Source organism: Hyperoodon ampullatus (assembly GCF_949752795.1).
Source record: "Hyperoodon ampullatus genome assembly, chromosome: 17".
Classification (NCBI taxonomy): domain Eukaryota; kingdom Metazoa; phylum Chordata; class Mammalia; order Artiodactyla; family Ziphiidae; genus Hyperoodon; species Hyperoodon ampullatus.
Window position 1 is genome coordinate 4,586,630 of NC_136930.1, and position 23,335 is coordinate 4,609,964.

General features: G+C 44.6%; 1 protein-coding gene across 1 annotated transcript; it reads right to left on the reverse strand.

Moving 5' to 3' along the window:
• Positions 1–18,176: 18,176 nt before the first annotated feature.
• Positions 18,177–21,810, reverse strand: PENK (proenkephalin; the record flags this gene model as incomplete). The annotated part of the gene is made up of 2 exons (XM_079722797.1): positions 18,177–19,059; positions 21,673–21,810. The coding sequence occupies 2 exons, from the start codon at positions 21,808–21,810 to the stop codon at positions 18,406–18,408; spliced, it is 792 nt and encodes a 263-aa protein (XP_079578923.1). The 3' UTR covers positions 18,177–18,405.
• Between the last annotated feature and the right edge of the window lie 1,525 nt (positions 21,811–23,335).

Here is a 23,335-nt window from a genome sequence, read left to right on the forward strand (position 1 = left end):
CCAGGCTCTGTGCTAAGAGCTTTCCATGGATGATTGCAACGCACCTCCTCCAGCAGTGTTTGGAGCTGTGGTGTGTTATTACTCTCATCTTACAGGCAAGAAAACTGCAGCTTAGTGAGCGACCTTGGTGAAGGTCAGCTAGTTGGTAAGTTGGGAGTTGACCTTCAACCAGCCATCACATGGCCTCTCTTGCAGGAGATCCAGCACAGTGTGTGACACAGAGGGTCAGGACCAGCTTCAAGGACCCTCGAGTGTGAGGATGCACAGGGTCCTGTGCTCAGAGGGCGTTGTATGGACTTAGCGTAATGCTCTGCCTTTGCTCTCTTCAACTTCCTCACCGCTTATCCTTGAGCTTTTGTGTTGTGAGTTGAGTTTGATAGGACAGCAGAGTGTGTGCATGGGCACATACAGTAAGCAGGTAGCTGTGTGCACGCAGGGCTGTGGTCCAGCTCTGCCCACATGCACTGTGGGTGGTGCACAGAGAGATGACTCTGAAGGCATGTGCTTTTGCTGTGGGGCAGTTTGGGGTGCACAGGGCTCAAGAAGGTGGCTAGGCCTGGACCTGGCCTGGTGGTGGCCGCAGGGGATAGAGGGCTCCACATGGGGGCAGGGCCAAGACCCAGGGTGGAAGGCTGGCTTGTCCTTTGTCCCCAGAGCCTGTCCCTGAGGCATCCACACAAATCTGAACTCCCCCACCTGAGCACCAGAATAGAACCTGCTGTTCTGTCTTGCCTCTTGCTTCAGGGAGGGCTTATTCACATTCCAAGATGTTTCTGAAATTCTTTCCTCCTAACTCCTAAGGTTCATCCTAAGATGATCTTCTCTTCTAAGACAAGATATTCTCCATTTTCTTTTTTGCTTCACTTACCTTTCATCGTTTTTCTTCCAAATTCTGCAAAGTTACCCTCAGATTCTCCTATTTTCCTTTTCTCTTACTGAGTCTGACTAGTGAGTCAAAAGTATGTTCAATAATTTCACAAATATTTATACTTTGCACTTAGGTTCTCAATAAAGATTTATTACAATAATGAGCCCTAAATAAAGATTTTCCAGATTGGAAGGGATCCAGATAATTTAATCATTAACCTCCTTTGCTTTTCAAAAATGGGAAACTTCATTTTTCAAGAGTTAAACTAAAGTCATCTTTACCTCAAGCAGCTGTTATTATTAGAAAGTTCTTTCTTATGTTAAGCCAAAAATCTGCCTCGTTTCCAGTGTCAAGGAGAAGAAGGGGCTACTTTAAGAAATGAACTTACGTAAAAGAAAGTGCTCTCAATTTCCAGACCCTTGGAAGATTCTAGTCCTCAATTTCAGAGCCATCACAAACTTCTTCTATCTCTTCAGCCTATACATTTTTTTCAAGCATTTAACTAAAAAATGGCTAATTCATTATTAAATACTGTTCACATATTTTAATTTTAATATTTTTACTATTTTTATTGCATTGGATTAGGAAAACTTTTGTAAGATGAGAGTAACTATCAAGTATAATATTATTTTGTTGCAAAAATGAAGCTTCACTTCTCAAAACACGCCCATGAAGTGTTTTAAGTACAGGGAAAGGGTGAGGGAGGCCTTCACATGTAAAGTACTAGGGTAACGGGGGTTTTGAGAACTTGGTGGAAGGAAGTAATAGAGGCGACCAAACTTCAGACACAATAATCAGTTCAGTTTTGCTGCTTCTGTTGGACAGAATTCATTGTTATATATGAAAACTGGGAACAGAGTCACATGGACAGCTGTTATATATTCTCAAATTTCAAAGATACTGAAATAGGAAGAGAAAATGCAGTGCCCACCAGGAAATCTTTTTTAGGTTCAACTCCACATTCAGACTCAGGGGACGGGTATCTGCTCCGAGGTAGAGAGGAGGAGCCGGGGAGGGGGTCCTTCCCTCAGTCCAGGTGGCACTGGGCACAGACGTCAGGGAACTTCTCAGGTGCCAGCTCATAAGTGCGACGTCCCTCCCCGTCAGGTCCCTAGAATTCATTCACAGCTCCTCTCAATCTGAAGCAAGATACCAATCATTGGTCCTTTTCATCATGAGCAGCGTTGCTTAGAAACGTATTTGACATTTGACTCTTGCCAGGTTACCAGGGGAACAGATGTCAACCTAAGGGAACATTCTCTTGAAGAAAAACAAAAGGTTGGTTAACCCTTTACCTACAATACAAATGAAAGATAACAGAGAAACAGACTATGCAGTTTCTAGATACAGTAAACCTAGGAGATGAGAAGCCAGACTTCCAACAGTATTAAAATGGGCAAAACCCAGCCAAAGCCCCTATGTGGCTGAAAGTTGTCACAAAGATCTTGTACCTCACTTAGTGACTGTCTTATTCGCCACTGTGTTTCTAGTGCCACACATAGTAGGTTCTCAGGAAATACGTGTGGAATGAATGAACAAGTGAATGCCTGAGACCCTCCTGAGGCCTGACAATTGAAAATAAGACGGGCCCGATTTAGAAGTAGCAGTACCCCTCTTGGCTGAGTGAAGTGGTGTGGACCAGTTTACTTAGAGGTAAAGAGCCGTTCAAAAGCCACTACTGGGGGTCAGCCCAGGTAGACAAAAATATGTTAATGCTCCTTAGGCATTAAGGAAAATTTATGGAAGTTTAAGAAAAATTTAAGTGGTTCTTCGAATACTTGGTTTAAGAAAGTATAGAGATGTCAAAATTTTACAAAGGTTTTACCTAAGAAATCACCAGATTTGGTTGTATAGCTGATTCACTTTGTTATAAAGCAGAAACTAACACACCATTGTAAAGCAATTATACTCCAATAGAAATGTTAAAAAGAAAAGGTTTTACCTACAAAACTGTTAAAAGAGGACTCATTTCCTGAAAGTTATTCACTTTGGAATTTTTATCCCTCTTTTAGTTCAAAAATTTTCTCTAGTTTGTTCACCACAAGTTAAACTTTCTTTGCAAGAATATACAAATATTATGTCCCAAATAATGGGATAGATCTTATGTATTGAGTGCTCACTTTTTGGTTAACAAATATTTGCTTTACTTGATACTTCTTTTTTTGGTTTTATCGTTACTCACTAGCTCGTGACCTGTTAGAGGCAAAGCTACGTTGCTGTTCTGTAACTCAGCTCAAGAACATTTCCAAACTCGGAGAGTCATTTAGGAAAGTTTGCTGAGAGCTGGCAAGGTGAGGTGCATGTTCGAACAAGTATATACTTTTTTTTTTTTGCGGTATGCGGGCCTCTTACTGTTGTGGCCTCTCCCGTTGCGGAGCACAGGCTCCGGACGCGCAGGCTCAGAGGCCATGGCTCACGGGCCCAGCCGCTCCGCGGCATGTGGGATCTTCCCGGACCGGGGCACGAACCCGTGTCCCCTGCATTGGCAGGCGGACTCTCAACCACTGCGCCACCAGGGAAGCCCAAGTATATACTTTTTTAAGGGGAGTGGCTCATATTGTGTGTACAAATTCATCAGAGTTAAGGCTACTTTATTGACTGAATTATGAAAATAAGTCTCCTCCTCAAACCAGCAGTACATAGTCTAATGTGTACTTTTTTTCTTATGGAATAAAGAAGATAGGAATTTTTGACATGTTCAGATGCAAACAAACATGATTAGTTGTGGACTTATTTTATCGAATAAGTAGATTCCATCTCCCTAAGGACCTTGCTATGGTCATCCAACTCCAGTAGGAATTAATTGGCAAACAGAAAAGTGTTATTTTTCTTAATTGCAAAACTAAAATGTTTCTTTATATCTGATGTTGAAAAATTATCATCCTAAGACCCTGATTTACAAGGTCATTATTTATAATTACTCCTTTTCTAAAAGTATCATATACTATTTAAAAATTAAATTAGTGTCAATTTGCATTAATATGTTTTTATTAATACATTATATTCTCTGAGTTCATTGGAATGGCTGCAATATCCTTATTTACCAAACTAAAAAGTGACAGGAAAAACTGTCAAATATATAATTTGAATGCCTAGGGAAATTATCAGTGTGCAAACCATGTCCTGGGAATTAGGCTAGCCCTTCTGAAAGCCTCAGTAATCCTTGGTAGACTGGACTGCTCTAAGCGTGAGGAAGAGCTCCAAATGGTCGGGCCTCACAGCACTTGGTTTTATTACCACATCTGAGGCTTCAGCTATAGGTGTTTCCTCTCGTTTTCAGTTTGAACTTCACCTGCTTTCTCCTGACCTGTCAACGAAGCCACGGAAGTGTCCATTCCAATGTTTCGGCAAGGGTGATCATCATGTCTGGAGATATTATTCTAGAGAAAAGCAGAGGAAAAAAATCAGAATCCTTTAAAAGGAGTCAAAGTGACATCTTTAGGGACTGCCCTGGCGGTCCAGTGGTTAGGACTCTGTGCTTCCACTGCAGGGGGCACGGGTTCCATCCCTGGTGGGGGACTAAGATCCTACAAGCTACACAATGCGGCCAAAAAAAAAAACCCCAAAACAAACAAACAAAAAAGGGACATCTTTGTAAAGATTACTTTGAATTACACAACGTGTGAGTTGTCGTGATTCACACTGTGCACGTGTCACCATTGAGAAGGATGAACAAACACTGCATCATGTGCACTGAGTGCAGTCCGCCAACCAAGGAGCCTTGAACAATCCAAATGCTCAGGCCACAACTTAGCCTTTTTTTTTTTTTTTGATGTGGACCGTCTTTAAAGTCTTTATTGAATTTGTTACAATATTGCTTCTGTTTTACGTTTTGGTTTTTGGCCACGAGGCATGTGGGATCTTAGCTCCCTGACCAGGGATGGAACCTGCCCCCCTGCACTGGAAGACAAAGTCTTAACCACTGGACCGCCAGGGAAGTCCCTTCATATGTTAACTCACTGCCTTCTGTGGTAAGACTGTGTATAGCCTGATTTACTAAACTAACACATGGTAGCAAAAAGTAGAAAGAAAACCAGACCGATTAAAGCAGAATCCCTCGGGAGGGGGCAGGCAGGTAGGGCCCAGGCATCCGTTGTTTTAAGTGATTCCAGTGGACACCCGAGGTAGAGAATCATTGCTTTCGTTTCTTGAAGAGAGAGGAACTGTGCCTTCAACTGAGTTCTGCTTAGATCAGCTCAGCTCTGCTCAACTCAACACAACTTAGCAATTATTTATTGCGTGCATATTCTGTGCTAGGTACTCAGCCTGGAGCATGGAGCAGGGAACTGTGTCCTGTCCTCAGGGCGTGTGTGCAATCAGCAGGGAGGACAGATATCGTACAAGCACCCCACAGGTGTGGTGGGTGCTACAAAAGTCAGGGACAGATGTGAGGGTTTGCAACGTTGAGGGACTTTGACCTACTCCAGCAGCCAAGGCAGGATGAACAGGAGGTGGCGTCTTGGAATTTCCTGTGTGCCTCCCTGTTCAGGGAATGCGTGAACAAACCACAAATATGTTGCAAAAATATGTTGAAGAGGGTATAAATAGTAAAGAAAGTCCTAGATTTATTAATAACATAATTTCATAATAGTGAATCACCGATTGTGTTTTCCATTCTGCTAGGAACTTACAGCAAGGGAGGAGTATATCTGATGGTAAGAGCTGAAGATCCATCATCAGATTAAAACTTTGTTCCAGAATTTATTAGCTGTTTAATCCTATAAAAATGACTTACTCTCTTTAATCCTCAGATTCCCTAAGTGTGATAAAATGCCTGCAAGGCTGTTATGCAGAGTCGGGCACATATAGGCTCCTGAGGAATGTTAGATGTTGTTCCAGAGAAGACAGCGGGCCTGGCCTGAATCCACCCGCAGAGACTCCAGAACTCTTAGCATGAAGTTGCAGGTGCTCTTTGACTAAAAGCAGTGAGGAACTTGCCAAATATCCTTAATAGTTTTCCGTCAACACACTCAGGTTTATTTGTCCTTTGTTTTCAAAATAGAATTTTACATTAGCTGAACCAAAGGAATTCACCAAAAAAATTGGTGTACTCTTTGCTTCTCTTGAAGTTAATAATCTGTACTCTGTAAGACCCAATAGTTTCTAAATTTTCTCAGTGTCTGGAGTAACCAAGCACAGATAGAAACAGTCCAATAAATTACACTTGAACTATTTAAGTATTACGTTGCCTTTATCATTTAAAAGGTATGAGGTTGGGCTTCCCTGGTGGCGCAGTGATTGAGAGTCCGCCTGCCGATGCAGGGGACACAGGTTCGTGCCCGGGTCCGGGAAGATCCCACATGCCGCGGAGCGGCTGGGCCCGTGAGCCATGGCCGCTGAGCCTGCGCGTCCGGAGCCTGTGCTCCGCAACGGGAGAGGCCACAACAGTGAGAGGCCCGCGAACCACACACAAAAAAAAAGCTTAATGGCTCCATACAGCGTGCTGGCTACCTTGTTGGATAACAGAGATGTTCACCACTCACCATTCTAGGGTCTTTTAAAGTTGAGGAAGTTGAGGAAGACCTGCCTGACAGGAAGAGGGCAGGCCACTGGGGGAGACGTTTATTGTCTTCGATAAATGACTGCTTCTGAAATGAAGCAATTTTAACAACAGAAAGACTCCTGGGATTCTTTTCCTGGAGTTCTGTTTAGGCTTTAACTCTGTTCTGTTCTCACATTAGTTTTTTGACCAAAACCTGGTTTACCTGGATGCCCCCCCCCTATTTGTGACTGTTAAAAAACAAGACAACAGGCCCCCAACAGAGTGACTCATGCTAAGTCCCCCATGACCAAACCGAGACTTAACTACAGTTTGGATTCCCCCAGAAGTGGAATGTGAGTCCAGTCAATCAGGAATCACCCGATTAGCACTAGTGGGATCATTTTTCTGCCAGACCCCTGGCATCCCCTAAAGAAAGTGTGACAACCAGTCCGCTTTGTTCCAGTATAACTCCCTTGTCCCCGCCCCCTTCTGCCTATACAAGTCTTTCACCTTGTGCAGCTCCTTGGAGCGCCTTTCTATCCGCTGGATGGGATGCTGCCCGGTTCATGAATCACTAAATAAAGCCAATAAGATCTTTAAAATTTACTCAGTTGAATTTTGTTTTTTTAACATGACCAAGCATAATGCCGCAGTCTTACCAGTACATTTTTTTAAATTAAAAAAAATAGCCTTTTTATGTAAACTGCCTTTATGAAAGCAGTTATTGAGGATTAGCAAAAGTAAGAAAATAAGACAGCTATATCCCAAATTTGTCACTGTTAGCGCCCTGTGTTGTAAATGTAGATGTGTGTATGTTCACACACACAATATGCAAATAATATCATTCCAGAAAATTTGCTTTGTAACTTCTTTTAAGTTAATGACCTCCAACTTTTTTACACCCTGCTGAGCACCCAGTCTGTATTTGAATTTCTCCAATGGACTCCTAAATGTCTTTTCCAGCAGTTTATCTGGGTTTTTAGCACTCCGGTCCAGGAGCATGCAGTGCATCTGTTGCTTTGCCCATGTGTCCCTTTGAATTTAGCACAAGCCCTGGCTGCACTGGTGAAGAATAATTAATGCTAGCTATTGCAGCTGACAAAGCTGAAGTCAACGAAGTCAACAAAGGTTACGTGGCCCTCCGCTCCCCTGTGTTGGCCGTCTGGATCTGGATAGTGGCCTCCAGGAGAGGAACCGAGAAGGGCCACTGGCTCCTAACTGTCTTGGACTAGAATTGACACCCTCACAGGCCACATGGTCCCAACCTAATGGCGAGGGAAGTTGGAAAATGTAGGGGATCATCTGGAACTGTAAGTGAGCACGTCTCTGCCCTAAGCTTCTCCTTTTTAAGCCCCCGACCTGTCATGTTGAAGAGGCCCAGGTGCTATCCTGTGGGTGTCACATCTTTCAGTTTTTCTGGTGCAGTTTAAGTGGTTCTTCTATCTCCTGTATTTCCTATAAACTACAAGTTAGATGCAGAAGCTTAAAGGTTGTAAAGGAAAAAATATCTTCTACCTCCCGGGTAGGGAAAAGCCCAGTTCTTCCCTAGTCTAAGTTTCTTCCCTGTGAGTCTCTTTTTATTACTCACACAAAACAGTTCATTTCTGGTCACCAAGCGTGTGGAGGTCTTTCCCCCATCAATCGATTCTCCAAGATACCAGGTGGCCATCTTATAATTTAATTCAATTCTGACACCAACTACCCTGAAATGGCGTCAGATTCCCACGTTAAGAGCTCAGTTCCACAGGACTGCCCACTCCACTGCCACCACACTTCAGATGCAAGATGCAAGCCCAGGTGACATGTACTTCTGACCAGCCGGCTGTAGGTCAGAAGTCCCCATGACCACCTCCTTGGGTTCCATTGATTTGCTAGAGCAGCTCACAGAACTCGGGGAGATGCTTACTTACACTTACCGGTTTATTGAAGGATATGACAAAGGATACAGAAGAATAGCCAGAGGAAGAGATATGCTGAGGTCTGGAAGGGTCCCACGTTCAGGACTTGGGGTACATCGGCCTCCTAGTACCTACCGGGGATGTGTTCATCCACCTGGAAGTTCCCTGAAAGCCATATTGTTGGGGTTTTAGGGAGACTTCCTCACATAGGCATGATCAATTATTAACTCAGTTCCTAGCCCCTCTCCTCTCTCTGGAGGATGGGAAGGAGGCTGACAATCCTAAACTAATCTTGGCTTTTGGTCTTTCTGGTGACCAGCCTTTTCCAGTAGCCCACCCAGAGCTGCCACAGCAGAACAAAGATGCACCTAGTGTTCTTATCGCTTCGGAAATTACAGGAATTTTAGGAGCTCTGTGCCAGGAACTGTGGGCAGAGACCAATATGTATTTTCTATTATCTCACGGGACATATGTTAAACATTTTTATCTAGACAAATGATAGGCAATGTGCAATTTGTATTATATCACATAAGGAAATTTAAATATCTGAGATGGTCTGCTGATTAGTGAAATGCGCCTTTGGTTACTTCATTAGACAGTTACATTTTCCCATTTATGAATAGTAAAACTACACCTAATACATTTAATCTTGACATAATTTTCGAATGAGTCAGTAATCTTGTTAGGTGTTGCAGAATGATGATTTTCTAATTCAATCATTCCTTATGCTTTGTTAGCTAGCTTTTTCTGCAAAGATTTGTCTTCATTTGGTTTCCCTGAAATACAGTGCCTACTGGAAATGCTTAGTTATTTCTCTTTAGTTACCAATTTTCTAAGTAAGGAGTTGGTTTATTAGATGCCTCAAATAGAGGCTGTTTGCCAGTTCTTTCTTTTTTTAAATTGAAGTTTGATTAAGTAGATTCACATGCAGTTGTAATGAATAACACAGAGAGATTCCTAGGTACCCTTTACCGAGTTTTGTACCATGGAAACCACTGTACAATATCATAGCTGAGATGGTGACATTTATACAATCTACCTCATCTTACTCAGATTCCCCAAATTTTGCTTGTACTTATTTGTGAGTGTGTGTGTTTGTGTGTATACGTGCATTTAGTTTTATAGTTTTCTCACATATATTTACACCACAGTCCAGACACTTGCTACAAGGATCCCCTGAAATTGCCCTTTTGTAACCACACCCAACACAGTCCCACACCCCATCACCTCCTCCTGATCTGTAACCCTGACAATCCCTAATCTGTTCTCTATTTCTAGAATGTTGGTATTTCAAAAGTGTCATATCAAGGAAGTCGTACAGTATGTAACGTTTTGGGACTTTTTTTCACTTAGCGTAATTCCCTAACAATTTATCCAATTTGTCACATGCATCAGTAGTTCAAATTCTCTTATTTTGGGGGATTATTATAAACTCATACATTTTCATTGGTTAAGTGCACTTGAATCAACTAAACTCATTAATATTTTTGATGCTGAAATTGTCACAACTTTGATGTGTGGGGTCACCTCCCAACTGGTACCTAAATGCTTTTTATATGGCCCCATCATTTTAAAACAATACATTTATTTATTAAAGTATGCTGTTATTACCAAAAAGTGCACATCATAAATGTATGGCTCCATGAATCTTCAAAAGAACACAAAGTTAAGATCAGGAAAAAGAAAATTACCAGCCCTCTAAATCCTTTGTGTGCCCACCCCTAGTCATTATTCCCCAAACCCCACTGGACTGACACCACAGTCCTGTTTTGGAACTTTATGCAAATGGAATTTTACAACATGTATTTTTGCTGTTGTTCTTTCTGTCTTCTTTTGCTCAACATTAAGTTCATGAAACTTATGTTGTTGCCTATAGTGGTAGCTTGTTCATTTTCATTGCAGTATAATACTCAGTTGTGTTAATGTACTATTCTACTACTGATGGACATTTGAGTTGTTACCAGGTTTGGATACTACAGACAATGCTGTGAACATTCTTATACATGTCTTTGGGTGCACATAAATATGAATTTCTGTTGGATAAGAACTGAAGAATAGAACTGCTGAATCAAAGAGCATGTGTATGTTGTGGTTTAGGAAATATTGCCAAAGAATTTTACAAAGAAATTGTACCAACTTATATGTCTGCCAGGTATGAGAATTCCAGTTGCCCTATATCCTGACTAGCACTTGGTATTGTCTGTCTTTTAAATTTTAACCATTCTGGTAAATGCAGGCAGTCTTCTGATACACGTGGATTTTAGTTACCACAGTTGAGCTAAACCACACTAATCCCCCCAAAACATTGTTCAAACTTCAGTTATGGATATCAACTGTGAGTAATTGCATAAAACACAGACTTGATTGTTAGCTCTTGAGTCTGAAAATCATTACGTAAATAACAGATGAGCATCATGATCTGTGACCGATCGTAGTCCTTTCATAGTCTGTTGGTGATGAGTCACTGTGTATCTATTCATTCCCCACGTAGACAGCAAAGTACATAGTTGTGTTACCTCCTTGTCTCCCAGTGATTAACTCACATGATATTTTATATAAATAGATAATCAAAAGAGAGAATTGGCCAGAAAAGATTAAAGTACAGCAAAGAAATGAAAACTGGTAACATCAAAAGTAAATTAGATGTGATTAGGAGATTTGAAAAGGATGACAGTAAAGTGAAGATAGGACAAGACCTAGGCCTGTGTGGAGCTGGGTACAAACCATATTGAAACATTCTGTGAATAGAAAACCAAGGTAAAGAGGCTTCAGTACCTTTTAATTTAAATTGCACAATGAATAGAGATCTGCTTATGGTTGAAATGGAGTGTTTACTTCTACTCTGGAATGAAGACTGTAAAAAAGAAAAACTCAAGCATTTTGGCTGGCAGACAAGTTAAGTGTTGAATTGCCACATTGAAAGAAAACAGTAATTACAAGGAGACTGAAGGAGACCCCTTATGCTAGTATGGGCTGGTTTCATCGTTTCAGCAGCTGGCATGAATTAATAGATGTGAAGTGATCTGGTGACCCTGCTAATGCAGGCTAGGATGCTGCTGTGAAATTTGTACCCATATTCTAAGAGTTAGTTAAGGCAGGTGGTAGTGATGATCATCAGATATTTATTGTTGATCAGACAAGTCTTTTTTTAGAAGGTGTAATGGTTCGAAAGGTGGTCCCAAAGATATGTCCATACCCTAATCCCTGCAGCCTTTGAATCTTAATATGGCGGAAGTTGCGATTACATAGAGATGTTGAGAGGAGGAGATTTAGCCTATGTAAGCCTGGGTGGGCCCCAAATGCAATCACATATATGCTTATAAGAGAAAGGCAGAGGGAGTTTTGGGACAGACACCCAGAGGGGGACAGACAGACATGCAGAGAAGAGGCTGAGATAGGAGGCAATGTGACCTCAATGGCAGAGACTGGAGTGACGTGGCCACAAGCCAAGGATCTCTTGGAGCCAACAGAAGCTGGGAAAGGCAAGGAAGGCATTCTCCCCTAGAGCCTCATGGATGGAGCACGGACTTCTGGCCTCAGAACAGGAAGCTGCTCCAATGAGAAAGTTGGTGCTGCAAAACAGTGTGGCTTTGGACGTGTGGACAGCCCCGTAGGGAGGGACGTGTGCCTTAATCAGGCAGGAAAGTTGTATATACACCATCATATGAATCCAACATGACTGGTTTGCTGTCCCAGATGAAAACAGTCATTAATCAAATAGATACGATTTCCTTTGCTGAAGCTTTTACTCCTTGGCTTACTTCCTCCTGGGTAAAAGGGGAACCGTATTTCTTAGTATGCTTTCATGTTTGGGAGGAATCCTTTGATCTTACTGCTGCTTACATTGTTGCTGTGGGCTCGAGACGCAAGCCACCTCCAGATATCTGGCCCTCCGGTCTACCTAGAAGAATGACAGATAAGATTGCACTGATGGATAAGCTTATAAGGTAAGTCCCCTACGTATGAACCTTCAAGTTGCGAACTTTCAAAGATGCTAACGTGTGTTCGCATGTCTAATGATGTAAGTTAGTTCACATGTCTGGCGTACATTGTCACATGTGTGCATCCTCTACAAGTGGTTGTGCTTTTGTGTACTTTACTGTACAGGACTGTATAGAGTACAGTAGTACAGTATCTTTATTTCAAGCCCAGGATGTCTGGAAGCAAGTGTAAAAGCAGTGATGATGTAGCTGGTACTGCTAAGAAGTGCCAGGAGTTGGAGGCCCAGAGAAAGGTTGAAGAGAAACAAGAGGAAGAAGAAGTAACTGAAGAACCAAAGAGATTCACGACGCAGGAACTGGCAAGGGGATTTTCTTTATCTGAGGAGGCACTGGTAGATTTTGAAGCACAGGATCCGAACGTAGAATGGTACACGAAGGTTGCAGAGGCCGTTCAGAATGCAATCCAGTGCTACCACGTCATCTATGATGAGAAAAAAAGAGCTGCTACCCAGACATCACTGGACCGTTTTTTCAAGAGGGTAGATAAAATTGAATCCAGCAAGGAACCAGAACCTGTGCCATCAGCGTCAGGCGTGAGTGACATTGCAGGTCGCCCTCCGTCTCCTACCATCTCCCACCTCCTCTCCCTCCTCCAGTCAGCAACTCTTCCTGCCTGTTCACTGGATGCCAGCCCCGGATGCCAGCTGTTATACCGTGCTACTGTACTTTCCAAGGTACTGTACTGTAAGATTAAAAATGTTTTCTTTCTTTTTGGTGTTTGTTTTTTTCTGTACGATTTGTGTGATAAGTATTATAAACCTCCTACAGGATAGTATTCTATAGCTGATTGTGTTAGTTGGGTACCTAGGCTGACTTTGTAGGACTTACGAACAAATTGGACTCACGAATGTGCTCTTGGAACAGAACTCGTTTGTTCATGGGGGACCGACTGTGTGGCCTCTCAGAATATGGGGCTGGAGTGTGTGACTGTTAGCTTTCCTGACACCAACTTGGGCCCTTACTTTCTGCTGTCCTTCTGCTGACCCGACCCAGGACTGTCCTGTGCAGTGAGTCACTTCGCTGCGTCTAGGGCTTTGTAATTAAGATATATTGTTTAATTATCATTAGGACCAGATGGCCTCTATGCTCTGTTAGTCCCCAAACAGTGATGAAGACCTTCCCTGACATATTCCCAGTGCCTACGGGACTAGTTACCCATTCATAAAGCTTGATTAGGGATGCACGTCTTGTTGCTAGGCACCTACCCTCATACCCTAGGTTAACTATCAAATTGTCCCAGTGGCCCCTTGGCGGCGTGGACGGCAGCTGCGAAAGCTCCTGGGTGGTTGTCCGCCAGACCCTACTCTGCGAGTAAGTTACCCTACAAGAAACTGATTCATTGATTTTATGGAGCTGCCTGCCTTGAATTTTGGTCTCAAAATGTCTTCTCAGCTCAGTGGGCATTTTTCATTCCCTCTGTCCTCCAACAGAGAGAATGTACTTCTCTGTGTTAAGCCACCTAGTTTGTGATAATTGGTTATGACATCCCTAGGAAACTAATACAGAAGGCGACTCTGGTAGGCGGAATAATGGCCCCCGAAGGTGCCCACAGGCTTCCCTAGAACCTCTGTGTTATATGGTTATATGGCAAAGGGGAATTAACGGTGCTAATCAGCTGTCCTTAAAACAGAGAGATATTCTGCATTAGTTGGGTGGGCCCAGTTTTATCACAAGGGTCTTTCAATGTGGAAGGGGAGGCAGAAGATCCAGGAAATTTAAAATTTGAGTTTCTTCGCATCTGCAGCAAATATTCTGCTATGTCTGTATAAAGCACTACGTGCTAAAGTCAACTGGGATCCATGTTTTCCCGTGTGGTGTGGGTTATCAGTTTGATATACAGATAGGTTCATTTGTTTCAGCTTGCTTAAAAGTAAAATCATTTTGAAAAAATTTTATCTATTTTTTTTGGAATAGGTGGTTTATCTTCATTATTCAAAAGACAAAATTATACAGAAATGTCCTGTCTCCAATGAAGCTATGCCTACTCTTACCCTGTGTTTTCTGCTTTCTCTCTTTTTATGCACACACACACACACACACACACACGTATATACACACATATAGGTACCCATACATAGAATTTTAAAATATTTATTAATTTAATTTATTTATTTTTGGCTGCGCTGGGTCTTTGTTGCTGCATGCAGGCTTTCTCTAGTTGCGGTGAGTGGGGGCTACTCTTCGTTGCGGTGCACGGGCTTCTCATTGTGTTGGCTTCTCTTGTTGCGGAGCATGGGCTCTAGGTGCGTGGGCTTCAGCAGCTGTGGCTCATGGGCTCAGTAGTTGTGGCGCACGGGCTTAGCTGCTCCGTGGCATGTGGGATCTTCCCAGACCAGGGATTGAACCCGTGTCCCCTGCATTGGCAGGCAGACTCCTAACCACTGCACCATCAGGGAAGTCCCTATACATAGAATTTTGTAGTATTTGCTTGTTTCTCTTTTTGTGCTTACTTTTACAAATACTAATACTTGTGTTTGCACATGTGTATTCATATATTCATATTCTTAGTTCTCACTTATTCTGCACACAGAAATAGCGCTGTATATAATGTTTGGTGCTTTGATTTTTTTCCCTTAGAAATGTAACCCAGTGATACTTTCGTATTAGTACAGAGACCTTGCTCTTTTTGTTTGTTTGTTTTTTACTCTGCATAGTATTCCATGGTGTGGATCGTTTCCAATCTTTTGCTATTTCAAACAATGCTGAAACTAATAGCTTTGAATAAATTTTGGCTTATATTTTTGCAGGCATACCTGAAGGATAGATTACTAGATGTGCGCTTAATGGGTCAAAGGGTAAATGCACTGGATAATGTCAGATGTTGCCAAACTCCTGCCTCTAGGTTTGTTTTTCTTCTGTTCCCAAGTGTGAAAGTGCTGCTACCCAGGGTGGGCAAGAGTCTGTGTTGTTAACTTTTGGGATTTTTAAAAATCTGATGAATGAAAACCAGGGTCCAGGAGTAGTTTTAATTTTCCTTTCTCTAATTATCAATTGGGTATTATTTCATTTGTTCAAGTGCCACTTATAATTCTTTTTTGTGACTTGTTATTTATGCTCTTCACCTATTTTTCTGTAGGATATTGGTTTTTCTTCCTGATTTTTACCAGCACTTATACATATACTAGTCAGATTCACCCTTTAACTGTGACAAGTGTACGAAATATTTTTTTCTCAGTTTGCCTTCTGTCCTTTGTTTATGATTTTTTTCCATGCATAATTGTAAAAAAGTCGTTGAATTTATCAATGTTTTCTTTCATGGTTTCTGAATATTGAGTCATAGCTAGAAAGGCCTATCACAGTCCAGCTTTAAAAGTAAAGGAATTCATATATGTTTTCTTCTGATGGTGTATAGTTTTGTTTACTTTTAGGTCTTTGATTATTCAGATCAAGTGATAGGACCCCTCTGGCACAGAACTCAGCAGTATCTAACCACGCTAGGGATGCACTTCCCCTCTGGCTCAACAATCTCCAATTTATGTTCGTGGTGTGAAGTGTGGGTTCAGTTTTACCTTTTTAAATGATTACCGGTCATACCCACAGTCCATTTTAATGCACCCAGTCGAAATTATGCTTATCATATTCTAAATTCTTATGTATATTTGTGTGTTTCTAACTTTCTACTATGTTTCTTGGTTTGTTCATTTGCTCATGGGCCATACTGCTTGCAATTTTTTTTTTTTTTTTTTGCAGTACGCGGGCCTCTCACCATTGTGGTCTCTCCCGTTGCGGAGCACAGGCTCCGGACGCGCAGGCTCAGCGGCCATGGCTCACGGGCCCAGCCGCTTCGCGGCATGTGGGATCTTCTCGGACCGGGGCATGAACCCGTGTCCCCTGCATCGGCAGGCAGACTCCCAACCACTGCGCCACCACGGAAGCCCTACTGTTTGCAATATTGATGCTTTCTATCTTTGTTTTACTATCTGGTAGGGCCACTCCTCAGTATTTGCTCTTCTCTTCCACTGTTGTTTTTTTTCCCCCTGAGTTTACGTTTTATTTTTGGCAGGTGAATCGGAGCTCCCTGGAGCAGAGAGAGTTTTCAAACTCTTCTTGATTTTTCTTTTTTTAATGAAACGTGTTAGTTTCAGACTACATGCAACAGTGGGTTGTATAAACCAGTATTTCATTCCTTTCTTGAGCCTCACAAGGGTGGTTTTCAGGGATTCTTTTTTTTTTTTTTAAACATCTTTATTGGAGTATAATTGCTTTACAATGGTGTGTTAGTTTCTGCTTTATAACAAAGTGAATCAGCTATACATATACATATGTCCCCATATCCCCTCCCTCTTGTGTCTCCAAGGGAGAGAATTAAGTGACTTTTTTTCCCTCAAAGGACTAGCCCCTTGTCTCTCAAATCTGACCTGCAGATGGGTTTTGTTTGGGCCACACTGTTTTAAATGGAATCAATAGGCCGACATTAAGAACTTGAGATATTATCATGAATTTGAGGTTTCAGATTTCTTTGGAAAAGTACTGGGCTGGCGGCGTTTCCAAGGGAAAGAGTTGGCTCAGGTTGAATAGAGACCTAAGATCTCTGATGTGTTTCAGCCCTATCATTTCCTACTGCTCCGGACATGGATTTCCACAGGCCTGCTGCTGTTTATCAGCTCCTTTCCAACCTGCTTCAAAAGCTTACATTATCTGCATCTCTAGTTCAAAAGAAGGAGGGCTCTGGCCTGGAAGTTAGTTTGTCAGAGATCACGGAGATAGATGCTGGTGGGGCTCAGTGAGTGGCAGGGACCTGTGACCCCTTGCACTGACCGGGGGGACAGCACATGGCCATGGGGAGGTCCCGGGAACCCTGCAGGGTTGGACTCAGCAGGGCGGTGGGCGGCCCCATCGGGATGCAGCACATGGTCTTGCACAGACCTGGGTTGCAGAGCAGAGGCTCTTCCTCTCTCTCCCTCAGTTGCTAAACTCTGATGTGGGGGGAAGAACGCAAAGGAAAGGATGAGTGAGGGTCCTGGGAAAATGACTCAGTGGATGGGAATTTAGCTGCAGGTGGTTTCAGTTAGAAAAACAAAGACATGTTACATTGTTTGTACCTGACTATTGTCCCAAATGTTTTCATGAATGTGAAGTAGTCATAAACTCCTGTGTGATGAGAATTTGTCTTCCAAAACATTCATAATACCTTTGCCCAGTGATCTGGTCGCCAAATCCCTCCATCCACGCATCTGTCCTTTCGTCAGATTCTGGAGGACCCACCGGGGTTGTGGTGTAGGGGGTGGACAACAGTGAGCGAGATAGAGACCCACGTCCTTCCGATTCTTGGTAGTGGCCTGGATGGGAGACAGGGAACTGGAGTGGAAAGGACATTGCTTGGGAGCAAGAAGTTTGGGGTCTTAATTCCATTTCTATCCTTCAGCTGCTGGGCAATCTTGGGCCAATGAATTGACCTTTCTGGGCTCCACTTTCTGTGTTTGTAAAATGGGGCTAAATTATCCTTAATTTTTTTTAAATTAACGTCTAAAATATTTTGCTGAAGAAAAGAGACGTACACATTTGGATGTAAATGCAGAGTTCCTTATATATGAGGGTACAGTTTTTATCTTTATTAGGCTTTGGTTTTTCCTCACGTACCTGAATTCCAGAAACAAGAGTGGAAATACATTTTGGTTTGCTACTGTGGGTTTGCTCATCTAAGATGTCATATACAAGGAGTTAAATGAAAAATGTTTTTGCAGCCTCAGCAGTTGGAAGAGGAGGAGGCCAGTGATGCTTCTGTTGAAAGCCGATGGTTTCACTGTCTGTGAGTTTAGGATAGGTGGTGGAAACCTAAGGGCGAATGAGAGCTTCGGAGGGGAAGAAACTTGCAAGAATGTTATGCAGTTGGGGTGATGGGTTTATTATATCTACATACAAGTATGCATTTATTGGCGTTTTGTCAAAAATAAAGGACAAGGTAATACCAAAAACTATTTGAGCATGTAAACAAGACAGCTGCAAGAGACCAATACTTAAAGGCTTAAGGATTCTCAAAAGAACACAGGACGTGGAATGACAGCTTTCAGGTTGTACAGTTAAGTTATCCAGACAATCAAGTCAACTATATAATGCAAGCAATACAGGACAATACAACACGACCGGCGAAGCAGTCTCTCACTGGGGGCTGGAGGAAGGCTTGCTGGGGCCTGGGCTCACTGATGGGAAAGGGAGTTAAAATCTCATAAATCCTCCATATCTTTTCTCCATTTCGGGAACTTCCTTTGAGTAACTTGCACCTTCTTCCTCGGAGGGCAGGGAATCTGCAAAGCGCTTGAGGAAGCCGCCGTACCTTTTCTGGTAGTCCATCCACCACTCCGGGCGACCCACTCTTCTCATGAAGCCGCCGTACCGTTTCTGCAGCTCTTTGGCTTCGTCTTCCAGTTGGGGGCTTCTCTTTAAGCCTCGCATGAAGCCCCCGTATCTCTTGCTCACGTCTGCGTCATCCCTGCCCTCCTGGCGGGGAGCCCCTTCTCGCTGGTTCTCCTCTCCCAGCAGCTCTTTCAGCAGGTTGGAGGGATTGCCTATGGCGTCGTCTTCCTCCGCATCCTTCTTCATGAAGCCCCCGTATCTCTTGCCAAGGATTTCACCTCCATTTGCCTCTTCCTCTGGCTCCAGGGGATACAGCTCATCCATCTTCTTCATGAAGCCTCCATACCTCTTCATGAAGCCCCCATACTTCTTGGTGAGCAAGTGGTGGTCCTCCTGTTTGCCGAGGGCACTGTTGGCGTCTGGAGGGAGATCCAGCTTGGACAGCTGCAGAAGCTCCTTGCAGGTTTCCCAGGTCTTGAGAGAAGGCAGTTTCCCCTCACATTCCAGTGTGCAAGCCTGGGAAAAGAATTCGATTTAGTGATAAAAAGAGGCTTTTCTGATTTCGTTCACCAAACACATTTTTTTTTAGACCAGTCTATGCTTGCTTTGATGTGGAAACTACCACATAATGATCTCATTTTCCTTATTAGAACTTTTTGTCACACTGAACAGGCAAATCAAAGGAAATTCAAAAGGGGAGACTGTGGAGAATTAATGGAATCAAATTAGAATTTTTCTTTGCATTCTAACAGATTGTATATGCTGTGCCATTGCAATATTGTAAAGATATTTTCGCACCCAACTTTAACCTATATATGATATTTCTTAGCAATTCAGAGGTTTTTATGGCCCCCTGAAGTCTGCTTATAGAACCCAGTTACCAACCCATGATTTAGACATAAAAACCAGGCATTTTCTGGAGATTTAAAAATATATTGGTATATTACTTAATATGAAATACACACATATTATTTTCACAATGAAAGGAAGCATTTTATTAGTGCAACGAAATTCTTTAGGGTATATATTTAAGCAGCTCTTAATGATTATTTAAGCTTTGTGTCTAAGAAAATTAAATATATGCATATATAAAAATCTAAAGATCTAATTAAAATGGTTCTGTTTTATTCTTGACATCTGATTAAGAAATCAAAACATCATTAAAATTTAAGATGTTCAGGTGTCAAGAACATTTCCATCCTAAAATGAAATTTAAATAATCTATTGGTCAAAAATTAATGTTGAATATTTGTATACTGTCACCAAAAGGCTTTTTAAAAGGGATTCCTTCAAAAACAAATAATGGCAAATAATCGGAATAGCACAGTCACAGAATGGAAGTGGTGTTAATTTATATTTATATGCTCCTGTAGCCATCTATGCATTTTTGTATTATTTACCCTCTATGTTAGAGGGTAAATTCAATTTGGACATCAATCATGGCATGCCTGCTCATCTATGTATCCACCACAGAATGAAGCACAAGTGTCTTTCACATGGTAGAAACTCAATAACTCAATAAATATGTGTTACATTGATTTTACTACATAGTTCTGGCTAAGCAACCTAATTTCTCATGTGTCTTTTTCATCCAAGTGAAAATTCCAGAGCTGCTGTAATTCTAACAATATAGTCATCAACAAGCCTTTTTTCACAGAGAAAATAACAATCCTAAATGTAAGCTCCAATAGAAAACTAACCAGTTAAACAAAAAACAAATCAGAAAGAAAAAAGATGGACGAAGGGGATTGTTACCCCTACTTAAGATGCAGCATTTTTCTCAGAGTTTAAATATAAAGCCCTACTACTTGTCTTGTCAAATGAAGTGGATCAGGTAATCCAGATGGAACAAAGAAACATTTAACCTGAAATATACACCTTGGGTTTTGTGGAATCCTTTCCTTATTTTATTATTTTATTTTATTTATTTAATTTTTTTTTTTGCAGTACGCGGGCCTCTCACTGTTGTGGCCTCTCCCATTGCGGAGCACAGGCTCCGGACACGCAGGCTCAGCAGCCATGGCTCACGGGCCCAGCCGCTCCGCGGCATGTGGGATCTTCCCAGACCGGGGCACGAACCCGTGTCTCCTGCATCGGCAGGTGGACTCTCAACCACTGCGCCACCAGGGAAGCCCCCTTTCCTTAATTTTTGTCCCTGTTTTATGCATCTACATAATAAAATTGCTTCAAAAGCTCTAGTGAGGAGCTGAACTCTTTGGATTAACACATTATTCTCTGCCCAACGTAAGTTATCACAGAAGCTCAACAAACTGAGGAGACAGTGCAAAGGAATTATCGGGGAACTAGTTAAAATGAAGCTTCCTGAGTCCCAGCTTCAGAGGTTCTGACTCAGTAGAGCAACAGGAGTGATTCAAGAGCACACAGACTATGATTAGAAAGACGGTTTTTTGACCTTAGATTCCCCCCCACCCCAAGCCCCTGTGTAATTTATCTCTGCATTACGGCCACCTCTTTGGACCCCGCCACCTCTCCTGTGCCCTCTTCATAGCCAAAGTAAACCGCTGTCTTAGGAGGTGTTACAGAAGTACGTTCTAGACAAGACAGAAGTTGAACTCCAGCATCACTTGCTGTCTGTAGAACGGCGGCTGACCTCCTTCTCTCCAGTCTACTGAGCTCTCCCTTCCTCCCCCCCCCCCGACTTTATCCCTTCCCCATCCCATTGCTCTCTCGTACCCGCAAGTGAGGGTCAGGGTCTGAGAGACCTGAGCTTAAAAGGGCTGGAGAAATGACATTCGAATAAAGGCAGCGGAATATCACTAATAAAAAAGTCAATATTCTCTGCGGGAAGAATGGGAAGATGGCTGTGTGCGGAAGGGGCCCTTGGTGGGCTACGTGAGGAGGCGGGGTGACTGAGCATCTTCCTGGCGGCAGGTGAGGCGACAACCTAGTGCTCTCCGAGGTGCTGAAGACAGTACAGCCCGGGGCTCCCGCCTCCCGGGGGTGGAAACAAACTTGGTCTGCGCGGGGGCCCCGCCGCCCCTTCCGGTCCCTAGATAGTCGCGGGTCCCCAGAGCTACTTGGTCACCGTTCGGGGAACAGTCGGGACGCCTGGGTCACCAGGGGTCCGCGCCGGCTGTGACCACGAGACGCGCCGCGCGGAACACTCACCAGCGGGTTGAGATCGGTCGGGCGCGCCAGGCGGTAGATGCACGTCGCGCAGTCCTGGCTGCATTCCGCCTGCACTGTCGCCAGGAGCCCGGGGCCGAGCGCCAGCAGCCAGGTGCAGAGTCTCAGGAACCGCGCCATGGTCTGCGGGGAGAGGGCACACGAACTCCGAGCCCGCCCGGGGCGCAGAGCGGGTCCCTGGCAGGGACTCCTCGCGGGGCAGCTGCAGCGGGGCGTTGGTCGAGCCCGCCGGGACTGCTCCGACCGCCTCGCGGTTCCCGAGTTGTCACTGTCAACCGGACCCCGGGGAGGCCCCAGACACTCGCTCCCTTTCCGGGCGGCCGCTGCCCCGGGCAGGATTCTGGAGGGAACTTGCGGAGACCAAATTCGAGAGCGCGCCAGCCCGGGGAGGCGCGATATTGACCCGGGTCACATACAAGGAGCGGAAGAAAGTTGGGGAACCCCATGCAACGCAACGCGGAGTAAAACGCAGCTGGCAGACGGCCCCAAACCCACGCAGCAAGGCGAGGTTTGGCCAAGTTCACTCACGTTGCCGCTGTTCCGGGCGCACAGGTCGGAGAAAGCCGGTGCGGGAGACTCCAGGAGGGAGAGGAGAGCAAGGCAGGAGGGCGGGCGGCGCGGGGCTCACCGTCACGGTCCTCGGCGTCGCCGCGGCCGCAGCGCAGGGTTGGGGGCCCACCTCGCCAGCCTCCCTCGCCTTCCGGACTGCGGCGGCCGGAGCCACTTTATAATTCGCCCGGGAGCGCAGGAGGCGAGCGCGCCCCAATCGCCGGCGGGCTGCCGCTGACGCAGGCCCTACGCCGGCCGCGTGCCGCCCCCGCCGGAAGGGGGGTCCGGACCGAGGCGGGGGGATGCGCGTGGCGGCCCACCCCTCGGCCGGGTGACACACGGCGGCAGTTAGGAAAGTTGGGGAGAGAGTGGGGTGAGATCAAGGGCCCCCGCGCAAAGTCCCTGCCACCACCCTCCCCGGGGTGCGGGCTCTGGTCGAGGGCCCAGGCTGGAGGGGGCGTTAGCGGGGCCCACGGAATGTGCTGGAGACCGTCCGAGTATGTGCGGGGGTACCCTTCCCCCGCCTCCTCCTGGAGCTGCCCCGCGGCCCGGGTGGGCGCCGGGCACAGCCGTCCGGAATGTGGTCACTTGTCCACCGGTCTGTCCCCGCCCTAGACTCCCTTGCTGACAGCGTCAGGCGCATAGTAAGCGCTCAGTTAACAGTTAAAGGAATGATTGATTGAAACTTTCTGGGGATCTTAAAATCTCTGGACAGAGCTTTCCCCTTTCTCGTTAGTGAGACCCCTTGCCAAGCGCGCACGCGGTAAAGCCCACGCTTGGGGAACGATGTTCCCACCCACCAAGGTGTCCTGGGGGATTTCCACGAGTGAGACGGGGTGCGGGGCCGGGGCGATGTCCGCATCAGGGCTGGTGGCCAAGGAGCGAGGTGGGAGGCACGCGGTACCCAGGGCGTCTGGGGCTTGGGGCGCGGCCGGGCAGAGCGCCGACGGCGGAGGCTGGGGCCGTCGACTGAGACCCGCTCGCCATCCTCGCTCTGCGGAGGATTGCCAAGAAGCAAGCCATTTACCTTGTCTGAGGCCTCAGTTTCCCCATTTGGAAAATAGGGACAGAGGTAATGAGGGACAATAGGGCCGGA